Source organism: Scardinius erythrophthalmus, assembly GCF_964197995.2.
Source record: "Scardinius erythrophthalmus genome assembly, chromosome: 21".
Taxonomy (NCBI): Eukaryota; Metazoa; Chordata; class Actinopteri; order Cypriniformes; family Leuciscidae; genus Scardinius; species Scardinius erythrophthalmus.
This window is the reverse complement of record NC_138241.1, coordinates 28,866,146-28,890,219: the sequence shown is the minus strand read 5'-3', so window position 1 is coordinate 28,890,219 and position 24,074 is coordinate 28,866,146. Positions and strand designations below refer to the sequence as shown.

At 37.2% G+C, this 24,074-nt stretch overlaps 2 protein-coding genes across 6 annotated transcripts; both read right to left on the bottom strand.

Annotated features, from left to right (window-relative positions):
* Positions 1-240: 240 nt before the first annotated feature.
* loxl3b (lysyl oxidase-like 3b) lies at positions 241-17,496 on the bottom strand. 2 transcript variants are annotated; one of them, XM_081351233.1, is made up of 15 exons: positions 17,305-17,496; positions 14,165-14,500; positions 13,903-14,066; positions 13,398-13,615; positions 9,414-9,621; positions 9,124-9,304; positions 8,395-8,549; positions 7,064-7,234; positions 5,870-6,025; positions 4,687-4,846; positions 3,104-3,347; positions 1,937-2,052; positions 1,710-1,846; positions 1,500-1,611; positions 241-1,048 (listed from the first exon to the last, which is right to left on the bottom strand). In XM_081351233.1, the coding sequence occupies exons 2-15, from the start codon at positions 14,490-14,492 to the stop codon at positions 975-977; spliced, it is 2,424 nt and encodes an 807-aa protein (XP_081207359.1). In that variant the 5' UTR covers positions 14,493-14,500; positions 17,305-17,496; the 3' UTR covers positions 241-974. The 2 variants fall into 2 exon arrangements, with proteins under 2 accessions (XP_081207359.1, XP_081207358.1); XM_081351232.1 differs by lacking the exon at positions 5,870-6,025.
* Positions 17,497-17,618: 122 nt separating this feature from the next.
* pank2 (pantothenate kinase 2) lies at positions 17,619-24,074 on the bottom strand. Of its 4 annotated transcripts, none has more exons than XM_081351248.1 (8): positions 23,905-24,074; positions 23,524-23,773; positions 21,151-21,503; positions 20,808-21,061; positions 20,514-20,690; positions 19,609-19,732; positions 19,273-19,398; positions 18,011-19,188 (listed from the first exon to the last, which is right to left on the bottom strand). In XM_081351248.1, the coding sequence occupies exons 2-8, from the start codon at positions 23,750-23,752 to the stop codon at positions 19,138-19,140; spliced, it is 1,314 nt and encodes a 437-aa protein (XP_081207374.1). In that variant the 5' UTR covers positions 23,753-23,773; positions 23,905-24,074; the 3' UTR covers positions 18,011-19,137. The 4 variants fall into 4 exon arrangements, with proteins under 4 accessions (XP_081207372.1, XP_081207374.1, XP_081207373.1 ...); XM_081351247.1 differs by having other exon boundaries at positions 23,871-24,029; XM_081351246.1 differs by having other exon boundaries at positions 17,619-19,188; positions 23,524-24,074.

Below are 24,074 nucleotides of genomic sequence, written 5' to 3'. Positions count from 1 at the left end.
TGTATATATATATATATAATTTATTTTATTTTATGAAAATATAGAAAACTTTTGGAAGTAGAAAACTGGAAACTTGTGTGAAATAGGTCCAATGCTGTTCTTTTCACTCTACACAACCGTCGTCGCCAATGTTAGTTCCAGTCAAAACACATTTCGCACTACAGGTAAATCGCAGAATGGAATGAGAAGAGAAAAGTCCGAATTGTGAGATTAGTCACAAATACAAGCTTCCGTACGTTTGTAAAGTAAGGTATGACTAATCATTTATTGACCATTCATGTTTAATGGCTCATGAAACTTGAAATTATTTGTATTACAACTTTAAAAACTTTATTTTTCATCTTTAAAAGTTGCCTATGAAATGTTAATTTTACTGTAGTTGGACACATAAATGCATAAACAGGACAGTGTGTAAAAAAAACGTCACTGAAGCTTTAACAAGTCATACATAAAAGACCATTTGAAAGTAAAACAGGATCCTACATCGAGTCAGAGCTTTGAAGCATAACATACATTCACACTTTGCAACAGCTTTTAAACACACGAATGCTCATCTGGAATACGAAACATTCAAGTACTTTTAACTCACAGAGACAGCAGCACATTGGCTGTGATGTATCAACAAGGCTTTTTAAACCTTTTAAGAAAATAAGCACCTGGTTGCGCTGTAAACACAGATCAGGCTGTGCCTGTACCACTGCACGCCTGAGGCAAATGTTCATTTACATCGAATCTTCACACTACTTAAGCCAGACTCAGTGGCCCAGAGTGTCTTTTGGAGTTCTGTTTTTATGTCAATACAATTATACTCTGTGTTAAAACACTGGATATTGTAGTTTTTAGGGTTTCTGTAACTTGAAATGTGAGACGATAATTAGTTTATGGCTGGTTTGAATGAATAAATATTTTACTCTGGATTAACCTATAATGTTAGATTGTCTCAATATGCTAATTTGATCAATCTGAAGATATGATTAAGAGATCTGGTTGTTAAGTTGTCCAGGGTATTTCTCAAACTTCTTCTCAGCCTCCTCACTGAAAGCATCACCTGAAATGAAGACACGGAAAAAGAAATCTTTCAGAATTTGACATTCAGTGGGAACACTTTGACAATATTCAGAATAGCATACTACCATACTATCTTCAGTGCATAATCTATATTGTTACAACAGAGTACACACTTGAACTGCAATTGATATCAACCACAATCTTTTTCTTGAATCATTATTTCATCAGACTGCCAAGAAAGTTTGTCAAAATGCGAAATAACGGTTTAATTCCAAGATGATATGACAACAATCTGAATTACATACGATGTTATTGCATCACATGAGGTCACGCTACTGCATTTAAAAAAAAATAAAAAATTCTGTTTCTTATCCTACTTTTAAAAATATATATTGAAAAGAATTCAGTAAGTAGTAAGCGACAGTAGTATTCTCTTCCAAACATAGACATTTTCTAGTAATTCTGAGGCTTTGTTTGTATTCGTTTCTCACCAATATGGCAATTATGGACCCAGATCCTGTGGCCGTCATATTTGCAGTTACATTTCATGGCATTGTTTGTGAAATCACTCTCAGCAACCTCATAGTTAGGATTTATGACAACCTAGGAGAAAAAGCAAGCAAAAACAAGTCTGGATACTCTTGAATCAATAAAAGATGAGTTTTGGGGATTGGGACAATGATCTGCACCTATTTTCTGACCTGAAGGATATAATTTCCTGGTTTGACATCAGTAATGTCGATCCACTGGCAATCAATGTCATGGCGATACAAATCCCAGCATCCCACTGTGATGCCCTGCTCACCAAAGTTAGCACACTCATATCTCTTGGAAACGCCTAGAATTAACACAGATTTTAAATCGCTGATAATGTGTCTAAATAAACAGAGCTGACTGTAAATGGTGTTTTTGGATGAGTGTGATTTACCCTCTTCACAATCAGTGTCCTCCAGGCAGAAGCTAGCTTTGTGTCCTTCTGCCACTTTAGTGCCATTGGCAGACATCAGGTCATAGTGTGTGAAGATGTCCATACTGTGATAATGCCTGTGGAGTCACATACACACACACATATCAAACATATATAAACTTGTATTTCCATATCCCATCAAAACTGACTGAAAAGAAACCAGCTAGAAAAGCAGTGGATGTTGTGTTGCCGGTCAACTTAACCCACACTTGATTGTGAAACTGCTTGAAACACTTAATAAACAATTCATTTTGGTGAAACATTAAATGCAAAGTTAAACAGTAAATTAGCTGTTTCTTCATCTAATTGATTTGACAAAGTCTTTGAAATTATGTTTTTGGTTTCTTTTCTTTCTTTTTCTTTTTTGGATCGCAACTACTAGTCTGTTCTTGCGCTTAAAAGACCTAAAAGAAGTGTGATAAACCCATTTTACTCTCACAAAGGTTGGAGAACCAGATGTAAAAAGACAGAGGCTATTTACACCAATTACAAATAGCCTATTGATACATACTATTTACACTTTGTACAAATGTTAGATACTATTTACACTTAGTTGTAATACATCAGTGTGCAAATAGTCACATCAAGGAAGTCTTTTCATTTTGTGTCTGCAGCTAATTTTGAACAAAAAATATGTGGGTAAAATATACCCCAAACACAAAGGGAGGAACAATTTTTCTTAACACAATAGGAGTTTATAATTTCTCATTTGTGATATTTTTAATCTCTGTCATGTTATAGTAGTGGTTTTCTGTTTTTCCATGAATCCTTAGTTCTTTTTTTTTTGTAGTGTTGATTTAGCCAAATTTATGGAAGCTTGTTTCTGCCATGGAATTACGAATTTTTATTTCACAATATAGATATATCCTCGCAATTTTGAGATACAAGTCAGAATTGTATGATTATTTCTTGCAATTCTGAGGAAAAAAAATCTGAATTGTAAGTTATAAACTCGAAATTGCAAGTTACAATCTTTCATCTCAGAAACAATCTTTCATACAAATTGCATGGAAACCAATAGGGGTCAGTTTGACCAGCAACACAAAAGGCGTACCCAGATGTTCAACACAACATGACTAACAATTATTTTTACTCTATTGAAAAAAGACATTTTAACAGTACGGTTACCCGTGACATGCGTGCCACACCCACGAGTGACGACCAGCTTTGGGCCTGAAGTCAGCTCGTCCGATGTTGTGTATCTGAGAGGAGAAGCGGAGCAGGCGGCGATGACCATAAGGCCAGTTAGCTTTAGCAGCGCTCTTGGACAGACAGTCCTCCTCTGCTGCACAGTACAGCATGTGTAACGGCCGGTCCTCTATATACGTCGTCTGCTGCACTAATGGTGAGTTCAGCACTAGATCTGATGCAGCTGGGGAAATAAACTTGTACATATCAAGATCAAGCTAAAACATGAACATGAAACTCTGTAATGGCATGCTGGCAATTTAAAACTAAAGTTCAAAGATAAAAATAAATACATATTTTTGGTCCAGGAATTTGATTTAGAGTTTTGTTTCTATTTTTATGGCATAGCATGTTGGAAACTGAACCGGATTTCTGAGGTTTTTATGTCTGAACAAACAGTTTTGCTCAAAGTACAACAGTTAAGAAAATGATATGTTGTCTCATTTATACATAATCCAGACAGGTGTAAGTCATTTAAAGTCAAGCCTTTGCCATGTGAGGTTCACTAATGAAAGCCTAGTGCTCAGAGGAAGATAAACAAGACTGACCACAGCTTTTAAGTCTAGCATCAGCAGACTGACCGCCTCAGAGGTGAGAATTCCAGTCATCCATAAAAAGTATAATGGCTGAATGTACTACTCTAAAACTAGATTCTGAAAATGACATTGCTTTTAAACGACAGTTCCATAAACCATAAGTCTATACTGAGTAACCTACATTTTAGACACAATATCGCCAATTACTTAGTCTATTTTTGTGCGTTTCCGAGCAACACGCAGTAGTGGTGTTTCGATCCTATAATGAATCAGGGTTTTTAAACAAATCAGTTGAGAAAATGATTCAGTGACTGTAGTCAAAATGACATACTATGCAAAATCGCTTACTAAGTAGGTACTACATTTAATTAAGAACCTACTTGGAGGCTGTTAATAAAAGTGTTTTATGTAGTATGAATGTATGTAGTATGAATGAACTCTGGACGTACTTTTGACATTTGACAAGTTACTTTTTAGTTGTGTTGCTTCATTGCTATTTACAAATCCTCTCCCATGGCCACATGGGATAGTAAATTGTCCATAAGATGCACACTATAGAATCTTGCCAGCAGTAGGTCATCCGGGTACTTTTCGCCTACTGTTTTATGAATACAATGAATTCGGAAATACTACTCTTTTCCCCCTACTATATAGTAGGGAAGTAGGCATATTCGGACTCAGAGAGTCACTGAATTATTCAGCGAATGAACCATTTGAATAAATGATTCAATGACTCACTTATAAAGACAGTCACCTACTGGTTTAACAATGTAACCTGCAGAAAGAGTCACTGAAAAATACTATACCACACCAAACAAAGACTGTCTGTAAATCACATACACAGATGAAGAGCCAAAATCAGCAAAAAGTCCCGGTGCATTTGGTCTAAATACTACTACTAATAATAACATCAGCTGCTCAGCCAATCAAATTCGAGGACCTTTTAAATGGGTCACTTTGTTTCCGTGTGTGCATGTGATTACTCACTTTCTGAGCAGATAACTCCTGCTGAGAATCGTGCAGTTGCTTTCTGGCAGTTGACCGTTCTGTGGTGTTGGCACTGGCTCAGAGACATCTCATCTCCTGTACATTTCACTCCGCTCATAACCATCTCTGTCACGTTACTGCTATCCCAATACCATGTTTCCTTAGCAAACACGCATCAAAACAAACAAACAAACACAGACAGACAGTGATAAGTGTTTACTATGAAGAGAATGAAAATCCAAAACAGACCTACATGGTAAATATCATTTTCATAACTATTTGAAGATTTTACTGTTGAGTACTGTACCTTTTATACTCAATAAAAAATGACAACTGTGTGAATTTCACGAAAACATGACCAAGTCACTTTACATCAAAATAAAAAAAGTTTTTTTTGTTGCATAATGGTAATGAGAATTTATGGGAAATGTTCTTAATTGTCATAAAAATGTCACAAATATAAATATTTTTTAAAAGAAACTTTCTTTTAGGGTAAACATGACCATGTCACACTTAATCTCAAAATTAAAATAACAAATTAAAAGAAAGAAAAAGAAATTATACTTTACAAAAAGATTATTTATTTATTTATTACGGTAATGATAATTTTGAGTGAAAAGTGCTTAACTGTCATGAAAATAATGTCACAATGGAAAAAAATATCTTGGTCCTTAAAATATTATTTCTGTAATTTCCTTATTTCAGGGAAAAACATGATTAGGTCATCCTTCACTCTAAAAAGAAAAGAAGAAAAAAAAAGAAAGAAAAATTATCCTTACATTTTTTTTTTTTTGCACGGTAATGAGAATTTGCGGTGTGGAGGGGAGGGGTAAGGGTTGTGGAATGTGCTCAGTTGTTATGAAAATAAATGTCACAATGCAAAAAATCTAGGTCCTAAAATATTATTTCAATTAGACCATTTCTTTTATTTGGGGTAAAATATGACCCAGACATGTGGGTCAAGACAAAAACAGGGCAAAGCATCCAAACCGTCAATGGCTGTTCTAGTCTATACAGTTGTCACAAAAGTGTTCAACTCATTTCCCTGAAAAAAAAATAATAATAAATAAAAATAATACAAGAAACATCTTATTCCTAATCATTCATGTTGCCTAAAAACAACATTCCTGGTGAAGGAAAACAGCTGCTTCTGCGTCAGCATGTGTGTATGTCATGTACTCACTGTAATAGCATGCATGCTGAACCCCAGCCCTAGCTGCCTGCATGCCACCATGGCCTCTTTGGTGGTCCAGCCCTCACTGCATAGACTGCCCCAACGCTGCCCCACCCGCACCTCCACTCGCCCTTCATATTGTGAGCGCCCACCCGACAGACGCACCTGAAATCACAACCTACGCAACGTCAAACACACTCATTTCTTACCACGCTCACCAGTCTCGCTCCTGCCATTCAATGCTAACCCACATACCAAGACAGACATCCCTGCTGAGAAGACCAAGAGCCTCATTTATAAAACATAGAATTTCATCTGAACTGAAACTCCCGGGATTTCATCCCTTCAAGAGTGAGGAACAAATTGGAATTTATAAAGGTAAAAAACAAAAAAAACAAACAATTCTTATGCATATGCCAACTGAAGAGCAAGCGTACAAATTGTTTGACCACGTATATACCAGTAATCAAAATAATCAACATTGTTTATTAAAATGTGAGATAAATGATATGCATTAATTAATTAATTTCTCAGCCATCTCTCTTTCTACAGTCTTTCTACAAATGCTTGCTCATCCCCCATCATGAGCGGACACGCCCCCTATTGCTGATTGGCTAAAAGAGTGTTTTGGTGTTCCGTGGATTGGTTTGATCCACTTTGTTTTTCTCTCCTATTTACACAGCCAGGGCTATGTACAAAGACAATCTTTTTTTCAGCACACAGAACTTTTTTTGTTAAGGTGTTGATTTAAATTTTCAACAGCTTTTCTCAGAAATCATTTATTGCCCCTTTAATGATAATTGTTTGGGTCTCTGTGCTATTTCATAAATCCTTCATAGGAACATTTCGGAAATTGTCGTTCATTCACATTTAGGATCATTCTATGCATGTCTTTATAAAGGAGGCCTTAGTATAGAACAGCATGGCTGGTTAGTACTAGTTTGGTGTTGGTCTAGCTAGTATAACCAAGTTGTTCATTAGCAAGTTGTGGTGACTGATCTTTTCAGCAGGGTTTTTTCCTTCTGTCTCTGTGGTACAACATGCACTGACTCTGTGTTTTCATGTGGTTTTCAAAGTTCAAGGCTTTGAATATGTTCGAGGGAGTGTGTAAGCCAGCACCATCTGATTTTTTTCGATGGTAGCAGGAAGTTCAAGGCATTGTTAGCATGCAAGTGTGTGTTACTGTTACTGTTAGCATCCTACTTGTAGACCATGGTTGGCGTACCCGAGGCCCAGCTGCCTGCACACAACCATGGCCTCCTCAGTGCCCCAGCCTTCTCCACAGATCAGGCCCCAGCGCAACGTCCCGTTGGCCTCAGTATTTAACACCTCCACACGGCCCTCATAGCGAGATCGGCCCCCTAAGATGCGTACCTGAGCAGGGCACAACCAGGGACAAGAGGTAAGAGGGAGTTCAATTAGATTTTAGGGGAGACTAGGGCTAATTGTCACACTTTTTACTCTAGTGAATATTTCTCAGGTTGTATTTTTGTTTGTTTGTTTTAAAACTCAGTTTTGGCTACAATTTTTTTTCAGCAGCCATTACTCCAGTCTTTTCACATGATCCTTTAGAAATCATTGTAATATGCTGATTTGCTGCTCAAGACACATTTATTATTATTATTATTATCAAAGTTTAAAATAGTGCTGCTTAATATTTTTGTGGAAACCATGATACCCTTTTTTAAAGGATTATTTGATGAATAAAAAGTTCAAAAGGACAGAATTTATATGAAGTAGATATGTTTTGTAACATTAGAAATGTCTTTATTGTCACTTTTGATCAATTGTATTAAGTAATTGATCTGCTTGCTGAATGAAAGTATTACCATTTTGAAAAAAATGAAAGCGGTTCCAAACAGCTTTTTTTTTTTATTAATAAAAAAATTATCTGCAAATCTGATTTCTGAATCTTAATTTGACAGACATAATTCATAAAAATGTTTTGTTGTTTTGGTGTAATGGACCATATATAAGATAAATCAGTTGAGTGAATTATTCAGTAACTCACTCATAAAGACATGCTATGGGAAACAACATACTAAGTATTTATAAATAGTGTGACAACTATCCCCGGTGACCATTGCATGCATAAAGGAGGTTTTCTAGCAGTAGGGGCATAATGGTTAAGGTGTGTTGCATCTGTTGAGATCATAATCGTTAATCGCAACAGATGATTAATTACAGTAATTGTCTCTTGATACAGACAATGATACCCAACACTCCAGTCATCCATTTTGAGTCAAAATTAATATTAAGCACAACATCATTCATTCATTTGATCATTGCTGTGTTCTCCTTGAATTGAGAAACAAGCAACAGATGCAAGTGGGTTTAATATACAGTTTCTGAAAACATCAGAATGACAGACACATGATCTATGAATGTGTTAAAATGCCATAAAATTAACACATGTAAAAATTATTTTGCACGTGTAAACTATGCGTATAAATATATTATTTAATTTTGGTTTAACAAATACAAAACTAAAAGAAGAAAGGTTATGAGTATGAGTATATGTGTGTTGCTCTGACCGTCTTCTCATAGCCCATATATGGGACATTACAGCGGACTGAAGCATCTTCAGTGTGTTTGCAGTCCTCAGCAGTGATGTTTTTATAGCGGCAGTTCCACAGAGACCGCTCGTGACCTGTGCACTGCACCTCATTCATATGGATAGGCCCCAACCCTGAGAGAAAACACAGAAGCAAATGCATAGTAAAATGTCAAATTCATACCGACACAGCTAAAACAAATATAAAAGTGTGTAACTAACAATAACTTTACCCATGTAAAACAGTGGCCATAAAAAGTATTAAAATACATAGGCCACAATTAAAAATGTATGAATGTCGCTACAATGCAAAATACATTTCCAAATGAAAGGCTGGACAAAATGGATGTCCAAAAATCCATTCGCTTTTAAGCTGTTACGTCCGGCGCAGATTAAAGAAATCAATGCTTTAGTTACACGATTTAAAACTAGCATAGCTATATAGGAGACTTGTTTGCCAGGGACGATGGTCAGTTATAGTTTCCTGGTCATTATCAGATTGTAGGAACTGACCAATCAGAATGAAATATTCCAGGCAGTAGGGTAATATAAATAGGGCATTTATATTATTCAGTGATGGGTTGTTATCTCTGATGGCCTCAGAGATGAGAGTCCAAGTCACTGATCAAGTAATAAGGCATTCTGTGCATTCCATCACTGCAGACAAAAAAACTCTGTATTACATTTGGTTTCTCCTTTGCATTCTTACCTTGTCCCATGCGGGCACCTGTGAGGGCTTCTTTGGCAGAGCCGAAGCCCAATTCTCTGCATACGACGCTGGCAGAGAGCAGGTTCCAGCGATCATCACAAACCGTCCCCCATTCACTGCCCTTCAACACCTCGACACGGCCCTCACCATGTTTCGCTCCACCCTTCAGACGTATAGTAGACTGATGAGAGAGAGAGGAAGAAAGTTTCAAATGAATAGTAAACCACAGCGAATGAAATGCATGTAAAAGTGAGTCTTTTGCATGTATCATACACAAGAACACATTTTACCTGCATCTTGAGTTTCTTCCTCATGGCAGTGCTCTGAGCGTACAGTGGACCAGGTACACAGCTGACCACTGCAGGCATTCCTCCAGGGCACGACTCTGTGGCATTGCCATTGTTAAACTCTAGAGGACAAGCAGCCAAGTGCACTTCTGTGCCTAAGCATGCCACTGAATGAACCAGGAAACGATTCTTCTGCCGCTCTGCATACAGCCTGAGAGAGGAGAAGTGAAAGACACACTTACCATGTTTACATGCACATCTTTTTCAGATTAAGGTCCATAATCAGGTTAAGCCTTTATTCTGATAAAGATGTTTACACACTCAACAGCTACAGCAATATTCTTGTGTAGTCACACATCTTTTCTCTGATTTTTTTAAATTGAAATATTGAAAATGCTTTTTTTGCTGCATTAATATTAATTTTGGACAGTATATTTAATAAACTCATCTCATTCTCATTTCATGTCCTTAACAATGACATACAACAGCACAACAAAATTGCATAACGTACACTACCATTCAAAGGTTTGTGGTCGGTACAATTTTTTTGTTTTTGAAAGAAGTTTCTGATAACCAAGGCTGCATTTATTTTATCAAAATAGTGCAGTAAAATCAGTAATATTGTGAAATATTACAGTTTAAAATAACTTTTCTATTTGAATATATATAGTTTTTCAAATTATTATTCATTTTCAGCATCATTACTCCATTCTTCAGTGTCACATGATCCTTCTGAAATCATTCTAAGATGATGATTTGGAGCTCAAGAAACATTTATTATTATTATTATTATTATAATTATTATTTTTATATAATAATTATTATGTTAAAAACAGTTTCAAATTTCAAAAGAACAGCATTTATTTCAAATACAAATCTTTTGTAACTTTATAAATGGCTTTAATGGCATTTCTGATCAATTTAAAGGAGCTATATGTAGAATTCAGAAACCTTTGTTATTAGCGACACCGGTGGCTGTTAAGTGAACTGCGTAACATTACGTACAAGAGATTTAACATGATTCAATGCCCACTGCGATATACTTATGGCGAAGGTCTTTTTTGTTCTTTGCTTATAAGTAAAAAGAAGTTGGAAATACCTTTGCAGCCAAATACTGTTAAGAAAAACAAAATACACACACCAAAAATGACAGTGGTGAGAAAACAGCAAGCAGTTAAGAAAGTATCTGATCATAACAATGTGAATGTTTGCACCATCTCTGCCTCGGCATCATGTCAACAGGTGAGGTAATTAAAATGACACTGTTATGATATTTTGGGCCTATATTTGAGACTATATACTATAGATCTGGCTATGTGAGACTATAGTTTGAATTAATCCCTTTTCTTTGCATTAAACACTGACATTACAGTACAGAATGGCTCTTTACGCATTATCCTGAACATTGTATAAGCAGCATTCGCTTCATGTATCATTGAACAGAAGAGGCTCTCGGGAGCAGGCAGAAAAGTCATATCCTTTTGATTTTCCCGGTAAAAACGTCCCGAGTCCTTCACATAAAAATCAGTCTTCAGGCTTTTATAGAAAACCTAGGATTTCAGGGAAGATCTCGTTTTTTAAGTTTTGTTACAAGCTGTTCATACATTTTACGTATAGCCCCTTTAATGTGCAATTTCTGAAATACATCTTTGACTCCAAACCTTTGAACGGCAGTGTATTTCTACATATTTTTTATTCCACAAGGCTTCTCAATCTTTTAACCAATTATTCGTTATAATTCATTAGAGGTTTTGTTTAGGCTGCAGAATCACCTGTAATGCAACCTTTCTGACTGGCAACACATTTAGATTTAGAGAACAAAAGAAAAGGTTAGAAAGGTCTGAGACACGAAGGCATTGTACTGTATGTTTCCCCTTTTTACCAAGGTTACCTTTTATCTGCAGCTGATTTGCCCGGTTTAGGCTTAGAGCTAGTTTTAGTGATAGCCTTAGCTTTGGGGCCCTGCCTGTAATGCAAACATCCATTAAGCATTCAGAAACACTAAAATGTCCACTGCTACATCCAGCATGCATTTGCACACATATGCATACCAGCTGCGTGGAAAAGAAGGCGATGAGATTTAATTAAAAAAATTTTTTTTTTTTTTTTTTTAACAAGATGCAGTGCGTCACAAGTTATTTGGCAGCAGAAACTTTGTAAAATGAGAACTATAAAATATCACATCAATTAAAAAAATTGTTAGAGGTGATTTAACTTTCCCATGCCTGTTATATACACATTGAAACAAGCACGTTAGAAGCGCACATATCTGAGGTGAACATGCAGTAAGCAGAAGAAGGGATTTGTGTTAGTATTATTATAAGGGATTCTGTTTCAAGATATCTCCCACGAAAGCTTTAACTCTTACACAAGCACAGCCTCATCTCAAAACTATGTGAGTCAGTAAAACTAACAGATGGTAATAAGTTCTTCATGGGGAAATGTTACGTCCACCACTCTCTCAGATATACACTCACTCACTCACTCACTCACTCACTCACTCACTCACTCACTCACTCACTCACTCACTCACTCACTCACTCACTCACTCACTCACTCACTCACTCACTCACCCACTCACTCACACACACACACACACACACACACACACCTCACTGAGAGAGCAAATAAACACAACTAAATCACAAAATAGGATAATTGACTAAAGCTGCATTAGACTGAAGTTAGTTAGAGGATGACAAACACTAATAGTGCTGCGTTTAAGATCACTACTAAAGCTACGATATGTGCTTCAGTCTTCTAGGGAAAGAACACTACTGGTTTCTTTCCCTCAGATGGTACCTGGCCGCTGTTACTTTAACTTTAGGCTCAGCAGATCTCTTTCTGAGAAGCCTGTTGAAAACAGGAAAATGGGGTCAAGCATACATACACACTGACTACTGTATCTTTCTTTCTCTTTGTCCACTTCAGGACAGTTCAGGCTGTTTGAGATAGGAAAGGTTGTGTAGCATCTGCATCACAATAACACTTACTTGATAGAAATGGTCATACTATTGTAAAAAAAGAAGTTTGCTTATTTGTATTGAATGTGCATTTGTAGTGCGCTATACTTGCAGATAATGTAATATTAATGAAATAAAAGGCCACTTAAGTGTACTTAAAGAGAATATACCTTCACTGTTTCTTAACACACTTTTAAAAATTGCACTTTGTAATGGTCAAGTTTTACTTTAAAGTACATTCTAAATCATTAAGTTTTAATAATCTTTTGTCATGCTTTAAAGATGTCAACTTATGACATTTTTTCGGATTCTGATTTCCTGAGGTTATGGAAACCTCATCAGTCACAGTGTGCCATTGATTCAGGAATGTAGGGTCAGTAATGGTGCGTACGTGCCGTAGGGAGAGAGGTTGAGAAATGAAACCTTCATGTAGTCTATAAAACAACACATGGGAAATAAATGCAGACAGTCATCCAGTGGAGGCACACAGACATCCTCTAAGCTTCTAATCATTATAAAATCTTCACTGGTTGTCTTGTCAAAGTCTGGAAACTAAATTCATATGTGTTTTACAAAGGGCTTATTCCTCTTAGTGGAATATTCTTGTAACATTCCACTGGATTTGGGGGATGAGACCCCAGTGTGCTTTCTGCTAATTAGTGTGCATGAATGCTGTGCATCTACGCAATAGTTTCCTTCTTCAAGTGTTTGTCTGTGGTTTAAACTGTGTGTATGCTGCTAGGCAAAACTGCATTTCACGGATGACTGAGAAAGTAAACATAATTTCCTCTCACATTGGCAAAACAGCCACAGTATAGTGAGATGCCACACACACAAACACACACACAAGACATATGAATACACAAATGCTCAAATCAGACTAGTAAGTCTAAAAAGAGCAATATTCATCTACGTAAAAATGGTTTTAGTAGGGTTTTTTTTTTTGTAACAATGTTTCCATGGCCAATCACAATCCTGATGGATAAAATTCCCGCCTTATCTTCAACATGTCATCAACACTCACTTGTAGAAGCTCTTGTTGACCTTCTTCTCGTGGGGGAATCCCATCATGCCACAAACCACTCGAGAATTTTTGGGTGTCCAACCATTATCACAGATCTGAGCCCAACCGTCCTTATTCTTGACTTCCACCACTCCCTCAGTGACCGGCATCCGTTTAGTTGCTATGGTAAACACAGGACGCAAACGGACCTCCTCCACTTTATTCTCATCTACCTGCACCTGAGAGAAACGCACAATGCAAAGAATAGAATCTATGTGGACAGTCAAACCAGAACAGAGTGAAGAAGCATGTTAGATCAGGGTTATTATTGTTTACTAAACCTAAAACTATAGCTATAAAAAAAAAAAGTGAGACTGAAATAAAATAAAATATAACTATTAGACGATAAACTTCAACTAAACTAAAAATTTGAAATGTTACCTTGGCTACTAACTTAAATAAGTTAAAGTTGAAGCACTACGATTTAAAAAGTAACTTTCCCCAACACTGGTGTAGGGTCCTTTACCTCTATAACGTTGGAGTCCACGTATCCCGGCAGTCTCTCATCTTTACAGATCACTCCAGCGTCCTCATCATGAGTGCAGTCGCTATTACCCCAGCCACGAGACTTACACACCGACACACTCCTTTCACTGCCACTGCACTGCACATTGTCAAGCCAAATCTTCCCTGAAACAAACACAAACTCTCTGAGCACATACCAGGCATGCAGACATCGCTTTACATCTGGTCTGAGTGAATGTGCGAATGAGAGCAGGCATATTTACCTGTGCCCTTCCCATACTTGGCGCTGTGTGCCCAGCCCGTGGCGGACACAAAGCCAAGTTGGCGACAGAGGACATTGGCATTGGCCAGTGAGAAGTCATCATCACAGATGGTCCCCCACTCGTCTTTGTAAAACACCTCAATTCGCCCCTCATTGTGTTTCCTGGGGAAACCAGACAGACGGAACTTCAGAGTCTCTGGCCCCTGTGCCGTCAGAGGGGTCGGTGTGGGGGTTGAGCGTACTGGCGGTGGGGTTTGGGCAAAGCATGATTGAATCCAAGCATTATGTAAGAAGACAACAATGTGTAGCAACCACTGACACGGCTCCATGTGTGGCTCTACAGCAGAGAATAAAAACAAAGAGGGGAAACACAGTTACTGTTGTGTGAGTGCGACTATGTTTGGATTTGTTCACTATAATGTGTACAAAATTGCCCACACAGAACATGTTCCAGCTCACTGTTAAATTTATATTGTATGCTGATCACTTCTACAGCAAATTCGATGAGATAGGATGAAGCTAATTTAACCTGGGATAATGTCTGGGTCACATTTCACTGCAAAATCGTATATTACTTAAAGACAATTTAAGTCAGCATGAAATCATAATGATTTATAATAACTTATTTGGAACAAAAATGTGTCTTAGAAATGATTTCTTGAGATTCACCCACAGATCAAAGATTTAGCATGTCTCTCGAATTCCCAACACACCCTGGGGTACCCGGTGTATTGTAGAAAAAGTGGGTAGGAAACTGACAATTAGCCTACTGCTTTTGACACATTCTAGTCAACAAACTTATACTCAATACTTTCATGTACAAGTACCTATTTTGATATTTTGAACACCATAAGCTGTTTCAGGGTTTACAAAAAAGGTACATGAATTAAAAACCTGGCTTGTCATTTTCTGGATTCAAAGCAGAATTTTTACATTTAGCGATAAAACACGCCAAAATGTAATACGGCAGTATACAGCACTCAGCACTCTCCTCTGATTCAGTAGCCAGTATTACCAGCTGGTATATTGACTTTAAAGGAAGCAATAAAACATTTAACTGAGTCATCCACTGACTGCATGTGTGAATGACACGAGGTTCATCTTATAGTGTTTGTAGACAGAATTGTTTAAATCCTTTGTATATAGTACAACATTGGACTGAAAATTGTGATGATGATATAACAGCCCCTCACCAGTGCGGTTATGGGATTTCACTAATGTAACAACAGCTTAACAGACAAGTCACTCTGGAGCCTGTAGGCCACAAAGGAATGTAAATCTTGAGTACCGCTGCGCTGTGAGCGGGTACAGACCCGTTACCCAAACACATGCCCTTCAACTGTCAGCTTTGGGACTAGACAGCATCTTTGCATTACCTTCATTTGAATATCAAGTAAGCCATAACACAGACTTAAATCCATATAAAAACTTCACTAACTCTATGGCCTTTACATGCAGATCCTCATATAAGGGTGATTCCCTAATATTTCCTTTAAATATAGACACTTTTGTTCCAGTGAACTTTAAGAAAATAGACTCTTAAAACTCACTTTTCAATTAGCTTTACTTAATTTGGGCACACTTTATATTAGGTGGCCTTAACTATACCATTTGATACAACTATGTAGCTACATGTTGATGCATTGTAATTACATTAAAGTACTTGCATTTAATTAGCATTTGTAAATACACTTTACCTCTTACTGTAACTCAACCATTACCCCAATATCTAACTCTAACCCCTAATATAACCCTATACCTTTACTCCCAAATATAACCATAAGTGAAACTCATTAGAAGTAAATGTGGGAATTTTCCAGAACAACATGTAGTTGCACAGTAAATCCACAGTCTTGTAGGTCTTTACTGTTAGTACATAGTAGTTAAGGCCACTTAATACAAAGTGTGACCATTAACAATGTCACACAGTTGGGGAATGTATCCCATAGGAATTCTTTCATTTCTGTTACGAACATTTGTACCAAGGTGTCATTTCCGCCACATCTTATTACGTACAATGGAAATTACGGTGATGGAAATCAAAATGTAGCCTAAACATTTTTGGGAATAAAATGGCAAACTCATTTGTTTTGCAATGGGAATTTCATAGCTAGCATTTATGTATGGTATACACACACACAAAAATGTTCATACTTGCATAATTTGTCAACATGAAAGCTTGGCTGGATATGAAATACAAATAAACTATTCTGTTCACAAGAGATATTTACCTTTATTTTACATCAGTGTCTCATATTTCCTTTGTCAATTTTGTAATAAAGTACTAATGCTGATTCACATAGGCCTATTCAATCTTTATAAGACAAGTCATATTAGTAATTTCAAGAATGTTACAAGTGCAAAACGTGTCAAAGCATGTCAAAGTTGAATAGACAAACGACTTTTCCTACCGTGGATGGATCCAATTATACAAGGTAGTAAAGAAACTGGCGCGCAATTGAAAACAGATTTTCGGTAGCTCAGGAACACATGATTCCCAAGCACATGAAATTATAATGGTATTTCAACTGTAATCATGTTTAAATCAAACTGACACCATTAAGTACACGATTTTAAATCATGTCATCTGTAAACATCAAGTTTAAATGCTTACATAAACAACTGTGCTGAGGTAACGGCGAGACTCAGCCAGATGTGGATCCCATGAGGAGATTATAGGGGTAAGTAAGTGGACCAATTTACTATTTAACATCAAGTTCCTAAAAATGTGACGGCGAAATACAAATGTTTATATATTACTTTACAGTGACCCCAAATCTAGTTCAGGTCTTAAACAACGTCTCTGCGTAAAGAAAGGACCGTTGAACACAGCTGTCCATTCTAAAGCAATACAAGCGGATGAGGAGAAAATAAACTTCCGTTACAGTATTCTTTAAAACATATACAAGTATGCATAGCCTATATAGTTAAAAAATGCATTGACATATTTTATTGACAAAACTGAGATATAAAGTCTAGTGTAGGCTACTTGGCGTCCAGCTGCTTTTTCTCAGATGATCAAATACGCTTTTCAACAGAAACTGTTAGCCTATTTGACACTTTCACAAAAGAGTAAACTTTAGTGACTTTGCAATACTCACAGACGAATAAAAAAGGCAGACCATTTTCATTTTCCCTTACCTCAAGTTAGTCGGTTTCTTCCCACACAATCTTAGCACAGTTTCAAGCGGTTTATTTTTATACACAGAACCTGAAAAGCATCCAGAAAAGAATGGGATACCTGTTTCAGGAGCGAGAAATTGTATGAAGCAAAGAAAGGCACCTAATGAGCGGTGATAAATGACTGTAATGGGAGTGAATTGCCAGCTGGACAGTCGTGCGGGTGGGAGAGAGAGAGAGAGAGAGAGAGAGAGAGAGAGAGAGAGAGATGGGAAAGACGGGGCACAGGGGGAGCAGGAGGGAGAGGTGGAGCTGACTCGTGGACGACTTCACTCGAATGAAAAAGGGGCAGGATTTATTTGAGGAAAAACACATAGCCCTTTCACAGTTCAGGAAAAGATTTTCCTACTGTCCACATAACGGAACGTTCTTCTGGTCAGACACGTTTTACGTTTGTAAAATTGCATGGAGGGATTTTGATCTTCATGAAATTTAAATCAAATGCGCAATTGTTTAAAAAATAAAATAAAATAAAATAAAAATCACATGTTGCTAGTAATAGGGTAACATTTTACAATAACGTTTCATTTGTTAACTATATGAACAATGAGAAATACTCCTAAAGCATTCATTAGTTTAAACATTTTAAAATTTCAGCTTTTACTAATACATTATTAAAATCAAAAGTTGTATCTGTAAATATTATTTGATGGACCTGAGCTAACATGAGCTAACAATGAACAGTTTATTTTGAACTAACAAATATACACTGTAACAAATGTATTACTCACTGTAAAGTGTTACCAGTAATAAATTCGATTTAAATGTTTCTTCCTGTCAAAAGCATGAAGAAGCCTAATTATATTGTGATTTACATCTTTTATTACAAAGAAAATGTACAATCATTTGGATTTTAAAAAAGTACATTTTGTTGTAGAACACAATACGCAAGGCAAAATATTTACTGATGTAGGAACAAAATGCCTATTACTTTTAGACATGAGCAATCAAGCAAGTAATATACAAAAGACTATGAGACGGTAACAGAGCACATGTTGGTTTTGTGTTGTTTCATACAATGTTACAGAAACAGGGACACCAAAATTATTCCAAAGGTAAAAAACAAAACAAAAAAACGATATGTCAGGCTCTCATCTTTGAAGAGGAGAATTATCCATATTGTAATATTTTTTGTTAACCTCCCAAATAATTGGTCAAAGTTTTACCTGGTCCCTTTCTCTCTAATAGTTTTTTATGCAAAATGCTGTCGAGCAACACAACACTTGTTTTCTACAAACATAATATGTGCTACGTATATCCATGACATTCTGATTCTGAACACTCATAAAATAACCAGACCTCTACAGCAATTATATTTACTAATTTTGCATTTACGTTGCATCAGTTAAATAAATAATAGAGAAAAAAAGTGCTTGAGAAAAATCTGCATGCTTTAGAGTAAACGGCTGCTTGATGCAAAATCAATCCATAACCATTAACGGTATAAGATGATAGCTGACACATTTCAGAATATAAAAAGAACTTATTGCTTTATTCTCATATCAGCTGTTGATTTTGACATACCACAATATAAGACGTTGAAAAAGTTTAAAGGCTTTAACATTTTTAAAGCTTGCAGCAATTCCTAAAACTAGTATTGCCATGCGGTTTATCCTGATTGTTTGACCTGAATGTATAATATTAATATAGTGTCTACAATATATTTGGTATGTGGTAGATGACAGGGCTTGGTCTTTATAGTTGAGGACATGGTCTGATATTTGAAGGCAACTTTGGTCTGTTTGCATAAATATGTCTTTTGGTAAAAGACATGAACTAAGATTGATTAGTAGATCAGAATGGGTTTGTTAATTCCAAAAGTGCACCAACCGCACCAAAATATCCCTGAAAAACAAAAATAAAATGGTTATGAGTGATTTGTTTAGATATTGTTTGAGCTTTGGAGGTATTATACAGACTCGCACACACCTCATGTCGAAGGAAAAGGGCTTTGAGTTGTCCTTTGCTCCAGTAGTCCAAAGCATAAGCGAGCAACTTCATGGACAACGTGTTCACTCGCAGAAAGTTCCCAACAAACACCACTCTTTCAATGTTCTAAATAGAAGAAACTCATGATAAGCATTCATCCTGAAAATGCAATTTTGTTTTAAGAGAAGTTTCCAACGAGTTGATTGGCCCCTGGTCTCTCATAGCCCTGTACAATGCTGCTTGATCCAGATTTCACAAGGCAGCACCGTAAAGAGGCTGACAGACAAGGGCAAGGACAACATAATAGCGATTTATAGTGTGGGTGTACATGTGTACCTCATTAAGTGCACACATGCGTGTGATTGAGCCAATGTTGTTTGTGATGGTGACAAGTGTTGCTCTAGCCAGATCCTCCTTTGAGACTGAGTCTCTCTTCTCCTTACACATCATGTTCCCAAAGCTACAAAAAAACATACATACACATTATATTGATTATATGTGTCATAACAGAAACATTTTAAAATTATAACAGTATCACATAATGAATAACGTTGTAATTGTTCGCCATATAGGCCTACATGTATTAGTAGTATACACTCTTAAAAATAAAGATACTTTATTGGCATCTATGGTTCCATGAAGAACATTTAAAGGGGTGGTATAATGCTCCTTTTTACAATATGTAAAATAAGTCTCTGTTGTCCCTAGAGAGTGTATGTGAAGTTTTAGCTCAAAATACCCCACAGATAATTTTGTACAGCATATTAAAGTTGTCCCTTCAACAGCTTGTGTGTGTCAGCAGCAGACAAGCACTAAAATGTCAGAAACTGTTCTGCCTTTTATGTTTAAACTGGAGTCGGATGAATGATGGAGAGACTCAAGAAGAAGTGACAAGAGGACGTTTCTGAATGGTTAGTTGATGAATTTATGTTGCTGATTTGGACTAAACCACTCAATTCATATGGATTAGTTTTACAATCTCTTTATGAACTCTATGAAGTGACAAAGTGGTAGTTGCGTAGCTGTCAATGGAGGGACAGAAATATCTCAGATTTCATTGAAAATATCTTAATTTGTGTTTTGAGATGAACAAAAGTCTTACAGGTTTGGAACAACATGAGAGTGAGTAATTGATGACAATTTTTTTCATTTTTGGGTGAACTAACCCTTTAACATAATAATAAAAAAAATACATTAAAAAAACATAACAAATGTTTGACCTGTAGTGTATATGCCTGTACCTGGAGGCAACAGCCCATCCTGGCAAGCCAAATCGCTCATAGTCACCACCGTAGATGTCCCTGACTAGTTTATCTACACGTGTACTTTCCCCTTCAGTGGCCATTGCCAATGCCTCCTCAAAGGTGGAGCATCCAGTCAACAGGCAACACAGCCCTAGAAATGTACCACCACCAAGACTGGAGGGGAGATTGAGAAAAAATGACCAAAGCTTTACAGTAAAATCCATTTTTATTTTGTTAAACTGTTTTGTTAAACTTATTAAATGAATGCAAAATTATAAAGCCATGACCAACCTGGTTCCAGTGACACGCTTGTAGTTGTCTTTGGAGTATACAGCCAGTATGCTGACACCTGAGCCAATGTTGACCAGCAGCAAAGGATAGGGGTTCTCCAGGTTATATGCCCTCTGCTCGCAACGGTCAGGTTCTGTTGGGTGCTCAAAATAGTAACATTCGGATAGACCGCTTGAGACCACCGAGTCAATATACAGAACCCCCTTTATCAGACAGTCCAGCTCATCTAGCTTCAACAGCTGCAGATTGGCCATCTAAGAGAAGAGAGACAGCACAGTGAGCCATTTAGTTAAACAGATTGCATAGAAGAGGTCAAAGTGAAACAACGTGAGCTTGGACATACTGTACGGAAGTTATCCTCGTATTTAAATGCACCACCTCCAGTGGCACAGAGGGTGGTGTGCAGACTGGAGAAGTGCTTGTCTCGGCCCATCTGCAGGAAGGTAGGCAGCTCGTGCGTAGGAAAGCGAATGAAGTGTAGGCTGCCCTTGCGACCCCAAAGGGATAGGTCAGTCAGCTCCAGGTGGACATCTCGAATACCTGTTTTGCCGTAGGCGGTGTGTGAGGTGAGGTAGCGACGGATGCTTTTCAGACTCTCCACCTCCTCCTGCTCTTCTTCTGCTGTAATGTCTTTGGGCTCAAAGTAGACCAGCTTCACCAATGTGCCACCAATGTCCATGCCAAACCATGGGAAAGCTGAGGACCAATGACAGGTAAGTGACTTGAATACCTTGTGCATTTTCTAAACACATTTTATGCAAGTAAACAATAATACAAGATTATTTAAGCTTTTTTTTTTTTTTTTTTATAAATTGTAGTTAATGATTAACTTATATTTCTCATAAATTAAGTAGAAATAATGGTTATTCGTACAATCACTTGGGCAGGGTTGAATGGTGGCACTTGACAATGTCAATACTACAATGAGTAAAATTGCCAAATTTATTAAAATTAAATATTAGTTTAATAGGTTATTTTTAAAATTATTGTAATTGTATCATAATATCAAAACGTCTGAGATGGCAGATGCACAAATATATATATATATATATATATATATATATATATATATATATATATATATATATATATATATATATATACATATATATATACACACACACACACACACACATACACACACACCGGCTGTTTTGGGTACACCTATTTCAACTGCTTGTTGATGTAAATATATAAGCAGCCAATCACATGGGGATTTAAGTGAATTTGAAAGTGGTGAGGTTGCTGAAACTGCTGATCTACTGGCATTTTCACGTACAACCATCTCTAGGGTTTACAGAGAATGGTCCGAAAAATATAAAATATCCAGTGAGTGGCAGTTCTGTGGGTGAAAATGCCTTGTTGATGCCAGAGGTCAGAGGAGAATGGCCAGACTTGTTTGAGCTGATAGAAGGGCAACAGTAACTCAAATAATCACTCATTACAACCGAGGTGCAGAAGAACATCTCAGAACGCACAACACGTCAAACCTTCAAGCAAATGGGCTACAGCAGCAGAAGAACTCACTGGGTGACACTCCTGTCAGCTAAGAACAGGAAACTGAGGCCACAATTTGCACGGGCTAACTAAAATTGGACAATAGAAGATTGGAAAAACATTGCCTGAGTCTCGAATTCTGTTGCAACATTCAGATGGTAGGGTCAGAATCTGGCGTAAACAACATGAAAGCATGGATCCATCCTGCCTTGTATCAACTGTTCAGGCAGGTGGTGGTGTAATGTTGTGGGAGATGTTTTCTTGGCACACTTTGGGTCTCTTAGTATCAATTGAGCGTTGTTTAAATTCCACAGCCTACATGAGTATTGTTGCTGACCATGTCCATCCCTTTATGACCACAGTGTACCATCTTCTGATGGCTACTTTCAGCAGGATTATGCACCATGTCACAAAGCTCAAATCATCTCAAACTGGTTTCTTGAACATGACAATGAGTTCACTATACTCAAATGGCCTCCACAGGCACCAGATCTCAGTCCAATAGAGCATCTCTGGGATGTGGTGGAACAGGAGATTTGTATCATGGATGTACAGCCGACAAATCTGCAGTAACGTTAACTGTGTGATGCTATCATATCAAGGGACCAAAATCTCTGAGGAATGTTTCCAGCACCGTGTTGAATCTATGCCACGAAGAATTAAGGCAGTTCTAAAGGCAAAATGGGTTCCAACCCAGTACTAACAAGGTGTTCCTAATAAAGTGGCCAATGTGTATGTGTGAATATACTGTGTATACTTCTGCACAATTTTACTTTAGTGTTGAGTCGCCACTTATTGTCCAATAGCCTATAAAATACCTGAAAAAAATCTAGTTAAGAACCATTTGCTTATTAGCCTAAATTCATCAACTGTAAATTAGACTGTATCAATTCCTTGTGCAAATATTCTGAATTGTGTTACGTTTATTTCTAAATCCAATTATACATCATCTATCATTTAAACAATATTTAATTCCACAACTAATGCTTATTTTGTTTTTGCCGATAAAAAGGAACCTCCGATTTAAAAAGAAAAAATAATTCTAGCAAGTGTTAATCGATGTTAATTGTGTGAGCGTACAAAATTGACAAACTTGGCTATCACATATCTGACTACAGGTTTTATTTATTTATATTCGACATTTTTTTATCACTGTGATGTGAGCATGAACTCCGTTAACCCCGTTACTTATCGCAATAACACAAGATGGTTCACCTACGCGGCCTGTTCTTTTTCAGCGAATCGAGCCTCAGCATCGCCGGCGTCGATTTTGACATCCGCTGCTCTATGGGTGCACTGCCACCGGCCGCTGCACTGTCTGCTCCCGGTGTAGCAATTATGCTACATGTCGTCTCCGTCTTTGATCGAGGCAGCTTGAGCGCTGTCGATTCTTCCTCTTGCTCCTCGGCACATCCCTCGCCGTCACAGTTAAAGCCGTTCAGCTCCATTATGTCGTTTGACTAAAATCTCTACATCGATTGTCAAGCAGAAAAATAACCGTTAACACATATAAATGCATTGTCATTATTTCATTTTGTTATTTAGGTCGATATAGAAAATGTTTACGTCGCTGTGTTTACAACACAGTTAGTCGAGTCACCAATGAATGCGTTTCTCCTGTCAACTGAAATCGCATCGAGCCAATCAAGTTCTCAGGCATTGGCGATCAAGTTCTCTTCATAACCAGCAGATGACGCGCTTCACAATAACAACACTACTACACGCATCATCGAGTCAAAACCCTTACTGTCTTATATGCTTATGATGACT

Bases quoted from the DNA above. Each gene is read 5' to 3' on its own strand.
- loxl3b (XM_081351233.1), bottom strand. From the start codon at position 14,492: ATGGAGCCGTGTCAGTGGTTGCTACACATTGTTGTCTTCTTACATAAT. The intron at 7,235-8,394 runs GTCAGAGCAACA...TGCCCTGCTCAG, and splicing joins ATATGGGCTATGAGAAGACG to GTACGCATCTTAGGGGGCCG. The intron at 3,348-4,686 runs GTGAGTAATCAC...TTATTTCCCCAG, and splicing joins AGGAGTTATCTGCTCAGAAA to CTGCATCAGATCTAGTGCTG.
- pank2 (XM_081351246.1), bottom strand. From the start codon at position 23,752: ATGGAGCTGAACGGCTTTAACTGTGACGGCGAGGGATGTGCCGAGGAG. The intron at 21,504-23,523 runs GTAGGTGAACCA...ATTGGTCCTCAG, and splicing joins GCTGAAAAAGAACAGGCCGC to CTTTCCCATGGTTTGGCATG. The intron at 19,733-20,513 runs GTACAGGCATAT...GTTTTTTTGTAG, and splicing joins GGATGGGCTGTTGCCTCCAG to CTTTGGGAACATGATGTGTA.